The 12,195-nt window shown below is 36.4% G+C and overlaps 1 protein-coding gene across 1 annotated transcript; it reads right to left on the reverse strand.

Annotated features, from left to right (window-relative positions):
* Positions 1–459: 459 nt before the first annotated feature.
* On the reverse strand, positions 460–11,662 carry me2 (malic enzyme 2, NAD(+)-dependent, mitochondrial). Its single transcript, XM_067521101.1, has 15 exons — positions 11,490–11,662; positions 8,108–8,264; positions 6,607–6,740; positions 6,350–6,499; positions 6,108–6,183; positions 5,635–5,796; positions 5,316–5,529; positions 4,614–4,711; positions 3,951–4,064; positions 3,686–3,797; positions 3,332–3,474; positions 3,075–3,177; positions 2,538–2,608; positions 2,117–2,215; positions 460–1,797 (listed from the first exon to the last, which is right to left on the reverse strand). Exons 2-15 carry the CDS (start codon positions 8,219–8,221, stop codon positions 1,636–1,638), a joined length of 1,752 nt encoding a protein of 583 aa, XP_067377202.1. The 5' UTR covers positions 8,222–8,264; positions 11,490–11,662; the 3' UTR covers positions 460–1,635.
* Positions 11,663–12,195: the final 533 nt, after the last annotated feature.

Here is a 12,195-nt window from a genome sequence, read left to right on the forward strand (position 1 = left end):
TTATAATGTTCAAATACAATATCCTGAGGTTAAAATGTACAGTGACTTAGCTTATACATCTAAAAGTATTTGAAGAACTTATCAATGGCCTAGATGACAGTTTATACAAATTAAATTGATTAAGTAGTTTTAATGTAATCAAGTAATTATCCTGATTATTTACATCAAGTACACTAAATAAATTGTGTAATGGGTGTACTAATTGTACAAAGCATGGGGTCATGGACATGCTCCCAATCTTTTTTGTGAATGGGGTTAATGAAAATATTGCTGCAAAAATCAACTTTAAAGATTTTATATTGTAATGTGACTTTGGATAAGTCAGTGTAAACAAGTGAAGAGATTTAATTGTAACATATTTCTAAAAATTATTGATGCTGATGCTAAGCCTGAGAGTTTACTGTCCTCTTGTATACAGTGGTAGGTTCAACCCACAAACAAACATCCAACACACATATATGTACTTAACACAACTTTATAAATAACTTTTCAGCGGACAGTCTCACTTTTTTACAAAAGCGCATGTACAGTAAACAAAATATAGAATAATATAGAAAATTATTTCCTTAAATGTTTGGGGTATACACACATTACCTCCCCCGAAAACCGTCTGTTTATTTTTTTGCAAGGTAACGTGTTAAAAATCTTAAGGGAGTGTTGAGTGAACTAAAACAAAACACTATGAATAACATACACCCCCTAAAAAATATAGGCAAAGCTCAGAATTAAATATAATTTACTGAGAACATTTAAACAAACTAATGGAGTGAAAGTTGGTTTCTCAATTTCTGTTACTAACCTTACTAATTTTCTACACTGCTCTCTCTCTTTCAGTCTCACAAGCCAAACAACTTAACCATTTCCTCTAATGAAGACAAAGTAATGTGACCTAAAAAAAGAAAGGGTTAAAATGAATGCTTCAAGAATTTTTCTTATACTCCGATGTGAATAAAGGAAAAGTAGAAATCTGTTCTTCATTAAACACATTTGATACAGTTTGGCAATCTGCTTTACGGCTGACACTTAACAATGATACACAGAGCAACAAATAATAATATTGTTTGTGGCATTTGAAGTAACTTAGTGCCAGGCAATAAAAAAACTAAAAAAACAAACAAAAAACAATACAAAGTGCTGTTCACGATCTTAAACGTGAGCTTCTTTTCAGTGGCACAGCTGTTGGCATTGCGCATAATAAAACTAATGTTCTGATTGCCTGACATGTTGTGGTTTTTGCTTGCCAGTGTACATGGGAATGGTAAGATGATAATTTTTTTTTTTTTTACAGATTATATACTGTAATGAAACAACATTATGAAGTTTTTTCCCTTTTGTTTTTACATAACAGATAATAGGGTAACAATGAGACCAGATTTACACACTGATTTTATCCACCACCAGGTGGCCCTTCAGGTGACAAGTAAGTTTAAATGTGACAGAGGGGATAAAGAGCTGTGTGAAAGAGGGCGTGTTTCCATTCAGATGTTCTTTACCCTTTTACAGATCTTATAAGATAAGGCAGTTTACTGCCTTTTTATGTTAAGCATTAAGAAAACCAATTACTCTAAACCACATATCTTTTGAGATAAAGTGTAAAACAAATAAAGAGAGGCATAATGAGAGGCTGTTGTCCTTCTAGTTAGTCTTAGGACTGAAGCTAACACCAGGCCAGTCATAGGTGTCTGGCAGGAAAGAGTCGTAATTGGTGTTCCAGACAGTAGCACGTAAAAAGCCATTCTTGTTCAGGGGCTCAGGGTAGCGGAATGCCATGCCGTTAGCATAGACATACTCCATCACCTATAGTGAAAAAGAGCAAATTTAGCTTAGGATAATACTGAGATAGTTTATAAACTTGAAAAGTTGTTAAACACTAACTACTTTGTTTTAGCTTATACTGCATTTGTCAGGCTGTGGTGAAACATGGACATGGAAATAAAAGTCTATAATCAATTATAAAGTCTATATTCATGCGGGTGTGATCAAATCCAATGATTGTTTATTGGTACACATCTTTTAACGTGGTACATTATGGTTAAAAAAATTGTTTGCAAAACCAACCACAGACTCCTAAGGGTTAAGTGTTTCCAGCAGGAATTGGTATTTTCAGAAGACTTACTTTTATAGCCATCTGGACAGAGACCTCTCTAATGTTGGAAAGAGGAGGATAGAGTCTGCCTTCTTCAAGGTCTTTATCTGTCAGCTGCATTGCAAGGGTCTGAAAGAAAAAAATACAACCCCAATTTCAAAAACGTTTGCAAGATGTAAAACATGCAAAAACAGAATGCAATGATTTGCAAATGTCATTGACCCATAGTATATTCACAATAAACATAAACATCATATCAGATGTCAAAACAGATATTTAATATTTTTATTTACGTTTTACACATCTTCCCAACTTTTTGGAATTGGGGTTGTACTTAAGACTTTAAGATTACTTTCTGGGCTTTAAAAGACAGACATAAAAACTACTAATTTTGTTTGGAAACAAAAAATAAAACAGAGGAAACAGAGAAATACTTAGTACCCATGCATACCTTAGCAGCCTCTAAGAATACTGTGTCACTGATGTGTCTCACTCCACTCAGGATCACAGCCAGAGCCACACCTGCAAAGCAAATGCATTGCATTATACAGGTGCAGTTCAAAGAATAAGAATACTGTGAAAAGTTCAATTATTTCCCTATAATTTATTTTAAAAGTGAAACTCATAATAGCATATGAAGTTGGTCTAAAACACCATGAGAAATTAAATAAGTGATAGTTAATATTATTTATCAAAGGAGAGTTCATTTAAAAAGCTGGCTTAGTGTTCTGGGGAACAACAGCAATCGTTGCAGCTATATACACAAAAGAGAAGTTTATATGTAAAGGTAGTTGGGTAGGATATCATTTCAATTTAATCACAATGACAGTACTGCTAAAAATAAATTGCCATTTGATTATTTTCCTTTGTTGTTCAGCCTCATCTTCGAGCAATATTGTTGAATAGTGCAAATGGCATCAAAAGTTAAAATAGCAGCTTTGTCAGAAATTGGCATCATAATGAAGTTTATTGTTTTTTCCCCCTCAACCTGGGAAGATGTAAGCATTGTTCCCTTGTCCAGGAGTAAAGACACGGCCATCACTCAGAGTCACTGGACTAAAGGGACTGCCACTGGCAAAAAGACATCGACCCTGTTGGACGAAGAAAACAAAGAGAAACTGAGATTAGGGGAAATGGGATAAAAGACAAAAAAAAGAAAAACTAATTTGAGAACGCAGGATATCTTAATGTTTAGTGTACAAGATGGACAATAAGACAGAACCAAAAAAAATTTTTTTTTTTTACATTAGTGAGTGTATAAGCTTCCTCGGCTGTGCACTCTGCTTTATTGGTTGGGTTACTCAGGGCAAAGATAATTGGTCGTTCATTCAAGGTTCCCATAGCCTTGATGACATCATGGGTGAACAGACGTCCAGCTCCAGCCACACCTGATAGTGGGTGAGAGAAACGACAATGTAGTTGCTATGCACCTGTTATCTATTAAGGCACAAGAAAAACACATATATGCAAGTACTGCTTTTACATAACAAAAAGGGCACAAAATTATATAACACCTCTTGAAGGTTTGACTCAAGATGCTCTTCTGCAATAATAATAATAATAACAAAAACCAACAATGGCAAAAAACGGTTTTCTTACCTATGATAGCTGTGGGTTTAATGTTGTTGACAGCATCTAGGAAGCTCTGCACATTCTCTGGACCGTCATTGACAAATGCCTCCTGATTAGTGTCGGTTTCCTGTTGTCTGCCCTGGAGTCACATACAGTAAAGTTGTGGCAACAATAAATCAATATTGCACCTAGTGTTCACCAATTATAGATAGTACAAATAGTGAGCCAGACAGGTAGTCACACAGACTAATGTACATCCTGATCATAAATGTCTTTTGTCAAATACACCAACCTTTACTAACAAGCCGTGTTTATCGTACATCCAGATCTTACTTCTGGCCTCTGCTTGGGTCATCCCTGTCTCCATCATGGCCATGGTAATCAGATTGGCAATACCAAGGGCAGCCTATGAAGAAAATGACTTCATTAGATTAAAGTACAGATTTGAGCTTGGAACTATAGCAAAACTTTAACCATTATTTTCTAATTACACAAAGACTCATCTACAATAGGCAGTAATACACATTGTGCTGTTTTGTCCATATTAATCACTGTCTAATGACAACACAAGCTAGAAATTATGAGACTTGGCTAATCACATGGGGAAAAATGAATAAAGTAAGGCATTAGCAAACCTAGAGTCTCAGTAAAAAAGGAAATTAAAGGTGTGAGTTAGAACTGCAGTGACTCAGACTTATTTTAGAGACTACGGTTCACCAGAAGTATCTATTGACCCATGGCGTACACAAAAGGATCTCAAAAGACTTAGGATGAAGAACCGTTGCTTTGCATAAAGCTGGAGAGGGTTTTCTAATGTAACATCAGTCCACAGCAGTAATGTGGCTACCTTTCACAAAAGTGGGTTTAAAACTGAAAGCCCAACAACAGTTTAAAAGAAAACATAGGGAGTAAAAAGAGGTTGGGCTCTCTAATTATTGGATAAATATTAGCTTACCTCCCCAGCTCCTAGGAAAAGGACCCGATGATCAGTGATGGGTTTGCCAATGGCTCTCTGAGCTGCTAACAGACCAGCAAGGGCCACAGATGCTGTGCCTGGAAATTTGCAGAGCAGAGAGTAAAGAATAAATATATTAACAAGAATAGATTATTATTTGCCACTACTTGTATTAGATAAGGCTATTTATTTCAGCATTATGTGCTGTGTCACTGCTTTGTGTTCCAACATCCAATCCCAAAATAACAGCTGCCTCTTTGAACTTACCACGGGTAACTTTTACAAAGAGCCCATATGTGCTGCTGCATTACTTTGCAGCAGTAATGTGACTTAAAGGTCACAATATGTTCGCCACATTGGATTATTTAAAACAAGTGTCACCATTGTCATTTTCTTAGGGAAATGAAAATAATCCCATTGCTGCCTAAAATATAGAAATACAATCAACACTAAAAAATATAACAAACAAAAAACAAAAAACCCATGATCCCTCAGTATAGTTCAGTTGATAGTGCTTAAACAGAATTCAATTGCTGATTTTAACTGAACAGGTGAACAGGCCTTTAAAGCAGGTATTTATTGGTCAGGATAAAGATTAGAAAACGCTGTGTAAATATAATATCAAGTGCTACTTGGAAGGCAGCTTCCCACAGTGGCAGACTCATTCAAGAGAGTACAGAATATGCATTTTTGTATGTGAACCTTGAATATCGTCATTGAAAGTGCAGTATTTCTCTCTGTACTTCCTAAGGAAGCGGAAGGCATTGTGGTTCCCAAAGTCCTCAAATTGAATCAATGTGTCCTGCCCATATTTTTCCACCACAGCTTCCATGAACTCATCAATCAAATCATCATAGGCTTGTGAACGGTCTCGCTTCTGGTACAGACCCATGTAGAGTGGATCCTTAAGGAGGGTCTGATTCGAGAGAGAGAACATGGAGACAAATATGCAAGATTTTCTAGTTCCATAAAGATTTATACACACATAGGAAAGACATAAATGTGCAAATACAGTTCGTACCTCATTGTCTGTGCCAACATCTATCACCACTGGCAGACATTTCTCAGGTCTAATACCAGCACAAGCAGTGTACAGGCAAAGTTTTCCAACAGGGATACCCATTCCATAAACACCAAGGTCTCCTAATCCTAAAATACGCTCTCCATCTGTTACTACTACTGCCTGCAAAAATACAGGGATGGAAGAGAAGTGTATTAGTTAATAAAAATTTACATTTCACAAGCACGCAACTATAATTTGGACCTAACTCAGAGAATATCGAAAACTGGGATGATAATGGGTCATTTAACAAGACTTTCCTAGTACTACTGTGATAACTGGAATTTTGCTTTCCATCTCCATATTCACTTAATTTCCTACATCAGTTTGTGGGTTTAAGAAGGATGAATGGATTTACAATTCTCTTTTACACTGCAATGAAGATGATAACAAAAAAAGGTTCAGGTACTATGGTGAGGTTTTAAGGTACTTACTGCAACATTAGTCTCTGGCCAGTTGTCTAGGATGGACCGGATATGTCCTTTGTCCAGGATAGAGATAAACAAGCCTCTGGAGAGAGAAACAATATAGTATAACAACTACGATAAGCATATATCTACTATAAAATCTGAATCAACAAATTTAGTAAAAGTAGTTTATAGCTTTAGTCAAAGTCACATAAAGCCAAGTAGGCATGTACTTGTTTTTGTAGGTGATAATTATACTATATGCTTACTTGGGCCTTCTAAAGATGTGTCCATACTGTGTGCAGGCCAGACCTACAGTGGGAGTATAAACTATTGGCATCAATTCCTCTATGTCTTCCATCAACACCCTATAGAAAAGCCTCTCATTCCTTTCCTGAATGCCCATCAAGTAAATATACCTGTATGAAATAGAGAAAAAAAAACATGGAGATTGAACAAATACAGATAAGATAATTCAGTGGCAGGGATACCCATTTACAGGGTTTCAACTTAAATATTTACTTACTTCTGTAGAGGATCACTCATCTTCTTGAGATTATTTTGAAAGCGCATGGCCTGAAGGTCCTGAGTCTCTACCTTGGGAGGTAAAAGACCATGTATCCCCAAAATCTGTCGCTCCTGTAAAGAAAAGGCCATGCCCTGGGAAGAAACACACAAAAATAAACAAAGACACAATGAAGTAGAAAGACAACGAGAATATAGACTACTCTACTTTGTTGAGAACCATTTAAAGTCTGAAGTTAAAAACTTCACACTCACATTACATAAACGATGTAATGTGTGTGTGCCAATATGTAAAGAGGCTTATGTTTTTACACAGATTTGCCCGTATTGAATAAAGTTGTTAGGGCATGTATAATGCCCACAGGCATCAAAACCAACTAATAAAAAAGTGTTAGACAATAAAACAGCTGTTTTTCTATTGAAAGCTGGTTTTACAAATGTTAAATGGTTAACAAAGTTTCTTAATATTTAAGTTCATTATTCACTGACCAATCTTCCATACATAGTATGTAATACAAAAAAATATTACATATGTAGTTTTGTCACCAGGTGGCATTCTGCATTAATTGACAGAGTTGAGCTATAGCCTTCAACAAAAGAAAACATATGTAAAAGGAGAAAGAATATATGAAAACAATTTTGCAACGAGGTGGGTAAAAGAGGGGTGTAGTCTTAAAAAAACCTATAAAGAACACTTAAGGAAAAACCTCCTAATTTGTAAAGTTAGTATGGGGGAGTGAGAGTGGTGCACTGTTTTCATGGTCCTGCAGCGTATGAAAACCTGTATGTGGGTTTACAACCCCAGACCTAAATGAATAAGGCTGTAACACATGAAAGCCATCATGTCTGAGGCTCAGTGTTTGTTAAGAGTAATGAATTGTGAGTGTTCCTCTGAGTCATGCTGATTAAGCCTTTCAATTTACTCAGCTCTAGTGCTGAATTTCTCAACTGGCTGCAAACTTCTCATTATCTAGCTTTTTTTGTTACCTAGAAATTAAAATTGTACTCTCCTATAGTAAGCACAGAGTACTTGCATGATGCTTAAATCTTTCTTGAACCTAAGCTGCCGTATATTTGGTAGGCTGGGATTTATTACCGGTGAATAAGGATGGGTCAGAAACGTTTGTCTACCAATCTACAGTCTACATTATATTTGTTTTTATTAATATAGAATAAACAAATCTGTCATAAAAACACAAAAGTATCAGAACGATGTCTTTTCATATCCTGTGATATATAAAAAAAATATTGACATTTCCAAGTAGATATCGAAGTGTCAGGTGGTAAAGGAAAATTGATATAGTTAATTCTAGTTATTACACACATTATGATTATTTTCCATGCTGGCACACAAACAGCCAATTAAGCTACTTTATAACGTGACCTCATTGGCATTAATCTATAATAAAGAGGTGTACACAGTGCAAAGAATAATAAAACTACCATCTGTTAAATTGTTATGCCTTTTATGTGCTGAAATGCAAAGTTAACAGTCCACTCACTTTGTTGGTGCGAGGGTTGAGCATGAGGGGCTTGCCCTTCTCTTTGGTGTGTGCCCATCTGCAAACAGAGATACAGGGTCTCAGCGACCAGGTTGTCCTCAATGTGGACAGCATGGTGGACAGTCACTAGTCTTGAAGGTGTACTGCTAGAAATCAGCTGAAAAACAAAAGGGAAACAAGTTAAGAAACCTTATTATATAATCAGTCAGTTCCTATTTACATCATCTTGATGGTACAATTATTTTGGAATTTGTGGTGATAGCACTGCCACATACAGCTGCTATTAGATGCCAAATAAGGATAATGAATGTGATGTTGCTTTTGAAACACATTTTTTTAATGTTTCTAAAAGATTGTAAAACAAATCCAAAGACACATTTGATTATTTGTTTCTAACAGTAAAAGAAATATTTCATTAAGATCCATTTGTTCATCCATTATCTTTAGTCTCCTATCCTGGTCAAGGTCAAGGGGGCTGAAGGCTAAAACTGGTTTCTGAAATCGGGGTAAACCACTGGTACTGTTTCTGCCAGTCAAGACCTGAAGTGCACCACCATTATGACCTTTACACATCACATCACTAGACCTTCATCACACCTGGGTACACTATTGAGCGATCAGCAGTTAAGACTGTCAGCTTACTGAAACACTGGCAAAAAAATTACAGTTGCTGTGCTGGTCAGTCACACAGTAGAGCATTATATATGCTGATAGTACTGGCTAGTCATTAATCTGGGTGTGGGGACAGAGGAAATTTAGTTTGTAATCTGAGCTTTAGAAAGCTTTATAAGATTCCCATAATCCTTTTCACAATCAGCTCCACAATAAGACCGAACAAACATGGCAGCATCGGTTGACAGACGGCAACAGACAGAAAATATGCCCCAAAGATTGGAAGCTCTAACCAATTAACACTTACAGATATTACAATGTATGTGGCATGCCATTTTGGTGTTTGCATCTATGGACAAAGGCTGATAGGATTAAAATTACATACATCTATTTTTGGAGACAGGGATAGGAAACAAGCGGAAATGCACAAAACTGTATGTGATGGTAGACTTTTGCTATAACGATTTCACATGTCCAACAAGCAAGCTTTACATGAGGGCCCCATCTCTACCTTAGCTGCTGGTGGTGGCCTGTATTGTTATTGTAAGAGCTATGTCATGCATGTGACCCATCATTTACTGCTATATTGTATTCTGCTGTGTTCCAGTGGATGCAGAAAAGGCCAGCTCGGGGTCCTCTGATATACCTTTGTAAGCTAAACAATTTTTACGTTGCTGTTGCAAAAGGTCAAACCCAGCTATGAAATAAGAAATTAAACTTGCCTTCCAGCTGAACTTACAGAGGCACGGACTGAAAAACCTTTTTATCATGTATGGCATTGTAATATCATATTGTACAGTTAATATTAATGTACAGGCATACAGCTTAAATATCACCATTTGACAAAAAGAGCAAAGCAGATAATGTTTAATCCAACTGTTACACATGCTAATCATTGCTTTATTTACTATATTATCTTGGGTCTTATTCGTTTTTTAATCCCACCCAAACTTCTTCTTGTCTTGGGTAATGTCAAGAACCGTCCTAGAGGAAATGCAACTGAATGTGCAGGCAAGTTACATGGAGAATAGCAACATAGACATTTATGCCTGCAGTTTCTATTTCAGTTCCTTGTAGTTTAGTGACCAAGGCTAGCAGCAAGTACTGATTTGAAATATAGTTGAAAACTACAGTCGGCTGCATGTTCTTACAAAAAGACTATTGTCTATTATTCTACAGAATTTAAACCCATTGTCTGATTAGACAAACAAAAAACCACAGGTAAATTATTTAAATAATTTTATGGCCTGGAACATGCAGCTGAGCTTAGGTGGCAAAAGAGCAAACCTAAACTCAGCCTATGGGCCAATTACATCTGTGCTGTCAAAGTTAAATGCTATAAATGCAATAAAGACTGTATTAGCAAAAACCAGCATTTAATGCTTTGTTTATTTGATATGCAAAGGAGAAACAGCCTTGCCACTGTGTCCAATCTTTGTTTTACACAGTGTAGAGTGTTAACTACATCTATCCTTTGTTTCCTACTCATTTTAGAACATATGAAGCCTCAACACGTAAGAGGAGTTCAGTGTTTGATACAAAGTAAATGACTGAATGTCTTTTCATTGAGATTAATTCCAAACTTTATCACATACGAAGAATAGAACCTGGTGAGTCTGTCAGTAATTGTTTGTTTTGTACTTTAAATGGCTGCCAAATGACTAGCTAATACTGGCAAAGAAACATTATTAGCCAGTTTTCTATTTGTGCTGGAACTCCTCCTGTGAATGCAATACTGGAGACTTAAAAGGACCAGGTCTGGACCAACATAATTTGTATGCAAACAACTCATAAATGTTGTACGCATCTCATAAAAGTAGGCAGAAAACCCACATAGGGACGAATATTTGATATCTTCATTATTTTGTAGTTTTACATTATTTGTTGCAATAAGTGTTAGAACATAATGCAAATAAATGTTTACACACACACACACACTTTAATGAAAGCATTTTATGGTGTTGGATGGAACTTTAGGGGGATCAGAGTACATGTGCACTTATATATGGCAAAGGCAATTAAAACAGTAATAAAATATTAGTATAAAGCTACCACAATATGCATATCTAATTCAAAGCAACTGACTAAAATTAAAGTATGTTCCAATTAGGTTATCCTAAAAACTAAGACAAATATAATAAGGTTCTTTTGTATTATTTTTGGTTCAGTGTTGCATACTAACACTGCACTAATGCTGGTGGTAACGTTAATAACCAACACGAAAAGTGGCAAAATCTGTTTTAGTTCTATAAATTTTGTGTTTAACTATAGCCAAGTAAAACAAAAATAATATAGATATTTTTGGGGGGAAATCTACTTTAAGGAAATTGAACTCCGGGCAACAATAGTGAATATATGAATATATATATATATATATATATATATATATATATATATATATTTAAATACTTTGCACTGAAAAATCTTCTAGAAATGTCGATAACCTGTTAACAGCTGCAGCTCGCTAACAGTGACAGTGGCCAGCTAAAGCAGCTAACAACTGCTACAAGCTAGCACTTGGCTAGGATACAACGGACCGTGATGAGGCTTTCGTTTATTACCACTTTTAAGCCGAATTTGCCAGACAAAAATGGTCACAAGCCCAGAGTTTGTAAATGTCAGACAGAACAAGAAACACTTTGTGCCCGATGTGTTGCAGTGTTTCTTTAGTTTTTCATACCCCCCAGGGCTCGCTTAATGTTGGCTCAGAAACGGGAACTTCTTAAGTGTCATAGGTTTTCCAATTTTAGAGAATAAAGCCTCGGCTTACCTGCTCTTGAAAATTGCACTGCCGTGTTTGCTTCAGTCGCAGGGGTTACTGTTTATTTAGCATTAGTTTCTTGACTTTGGCTGGATAAATGTTGCATTTAGCCGAACGACTGTTTACAGCAGCCACAGATGTAGCTGTGAGGAGACAGGAGACTTCACGCTGTAGAAGAACTTGGCCGCTCATCCAATCACATGTCGGGATTTCCTTCTTTGTTACCGTAAAAACTGCAATATACGCAGAAAGGTTTTTTTGCCATAATTACTGTAAAACTGTGGCACTTTACAGCACTCCCCTGACACTAAAACCAACAACAAATTATCTCTGATCCTGGTAACGTCCATCATTCTGCAACCTTGATTATTCCTCTGCACCACATGTCCCCACATGTGTTGTTGTCCAAAAATGATTAAAAACACATCGGGCAGACAAGTTGTCTCAGTGTCACCTGTTTCTCCATGTAATGTCAGACTTACTCTATGATGCTGAGATCAGCGGTCTGTAAAGGTCATACCATCTGTTTCAAAGCCTTTGTTCTTCTTAGCACTAAAGATAGATTTGTATGACATTTGGAGTTGCACACCCACTTAACCTCCCAGATAGTATGATGGATTAAAACATGGAAAATACCTAAAGATTTCCACAGTAAAGAGCCCAGTAAGACTGGCTAAATAGCATCAGAGGTCTGGCTTGATGTTGGTTGTGCTGT

This window comes from Channa argus, chromosome 11 (genome assembly GCF_033026475.1).
Source record: "Channa argus isolate prfri chromosome 11, Channa argus male v1.0, whole genome shotgun sequence".
Taxonomy (NCBI): Eukaryota; Metazoa; Chordata; class Actinopteri; order Anabantiformes; family Channidae; genus Channa; species Channa argus.

Coding starts and splice junctions, on each gene's coding strand:
- me2 (XM_067521101.1), bottom strand. CDS start 8,221: ATGCTGTCCACATTGAGGACAACCTGGTCGCTGAGACCCTGTATCTCT. Junction 5,797..6,107: donor GGCCAGAGACTAATGTTGCA/GTAAGTACCTTA, acceptor GTATTTTTGCAG/GCAGTAGTAGTAACAGATGG. Junction 3,475..3,685: donor TAAACCCACAGCTATCATAG/GTAAGAAAACCG, acceptor ACCCACTATCAG/GTGTGGCTGGAGCTGGACGT.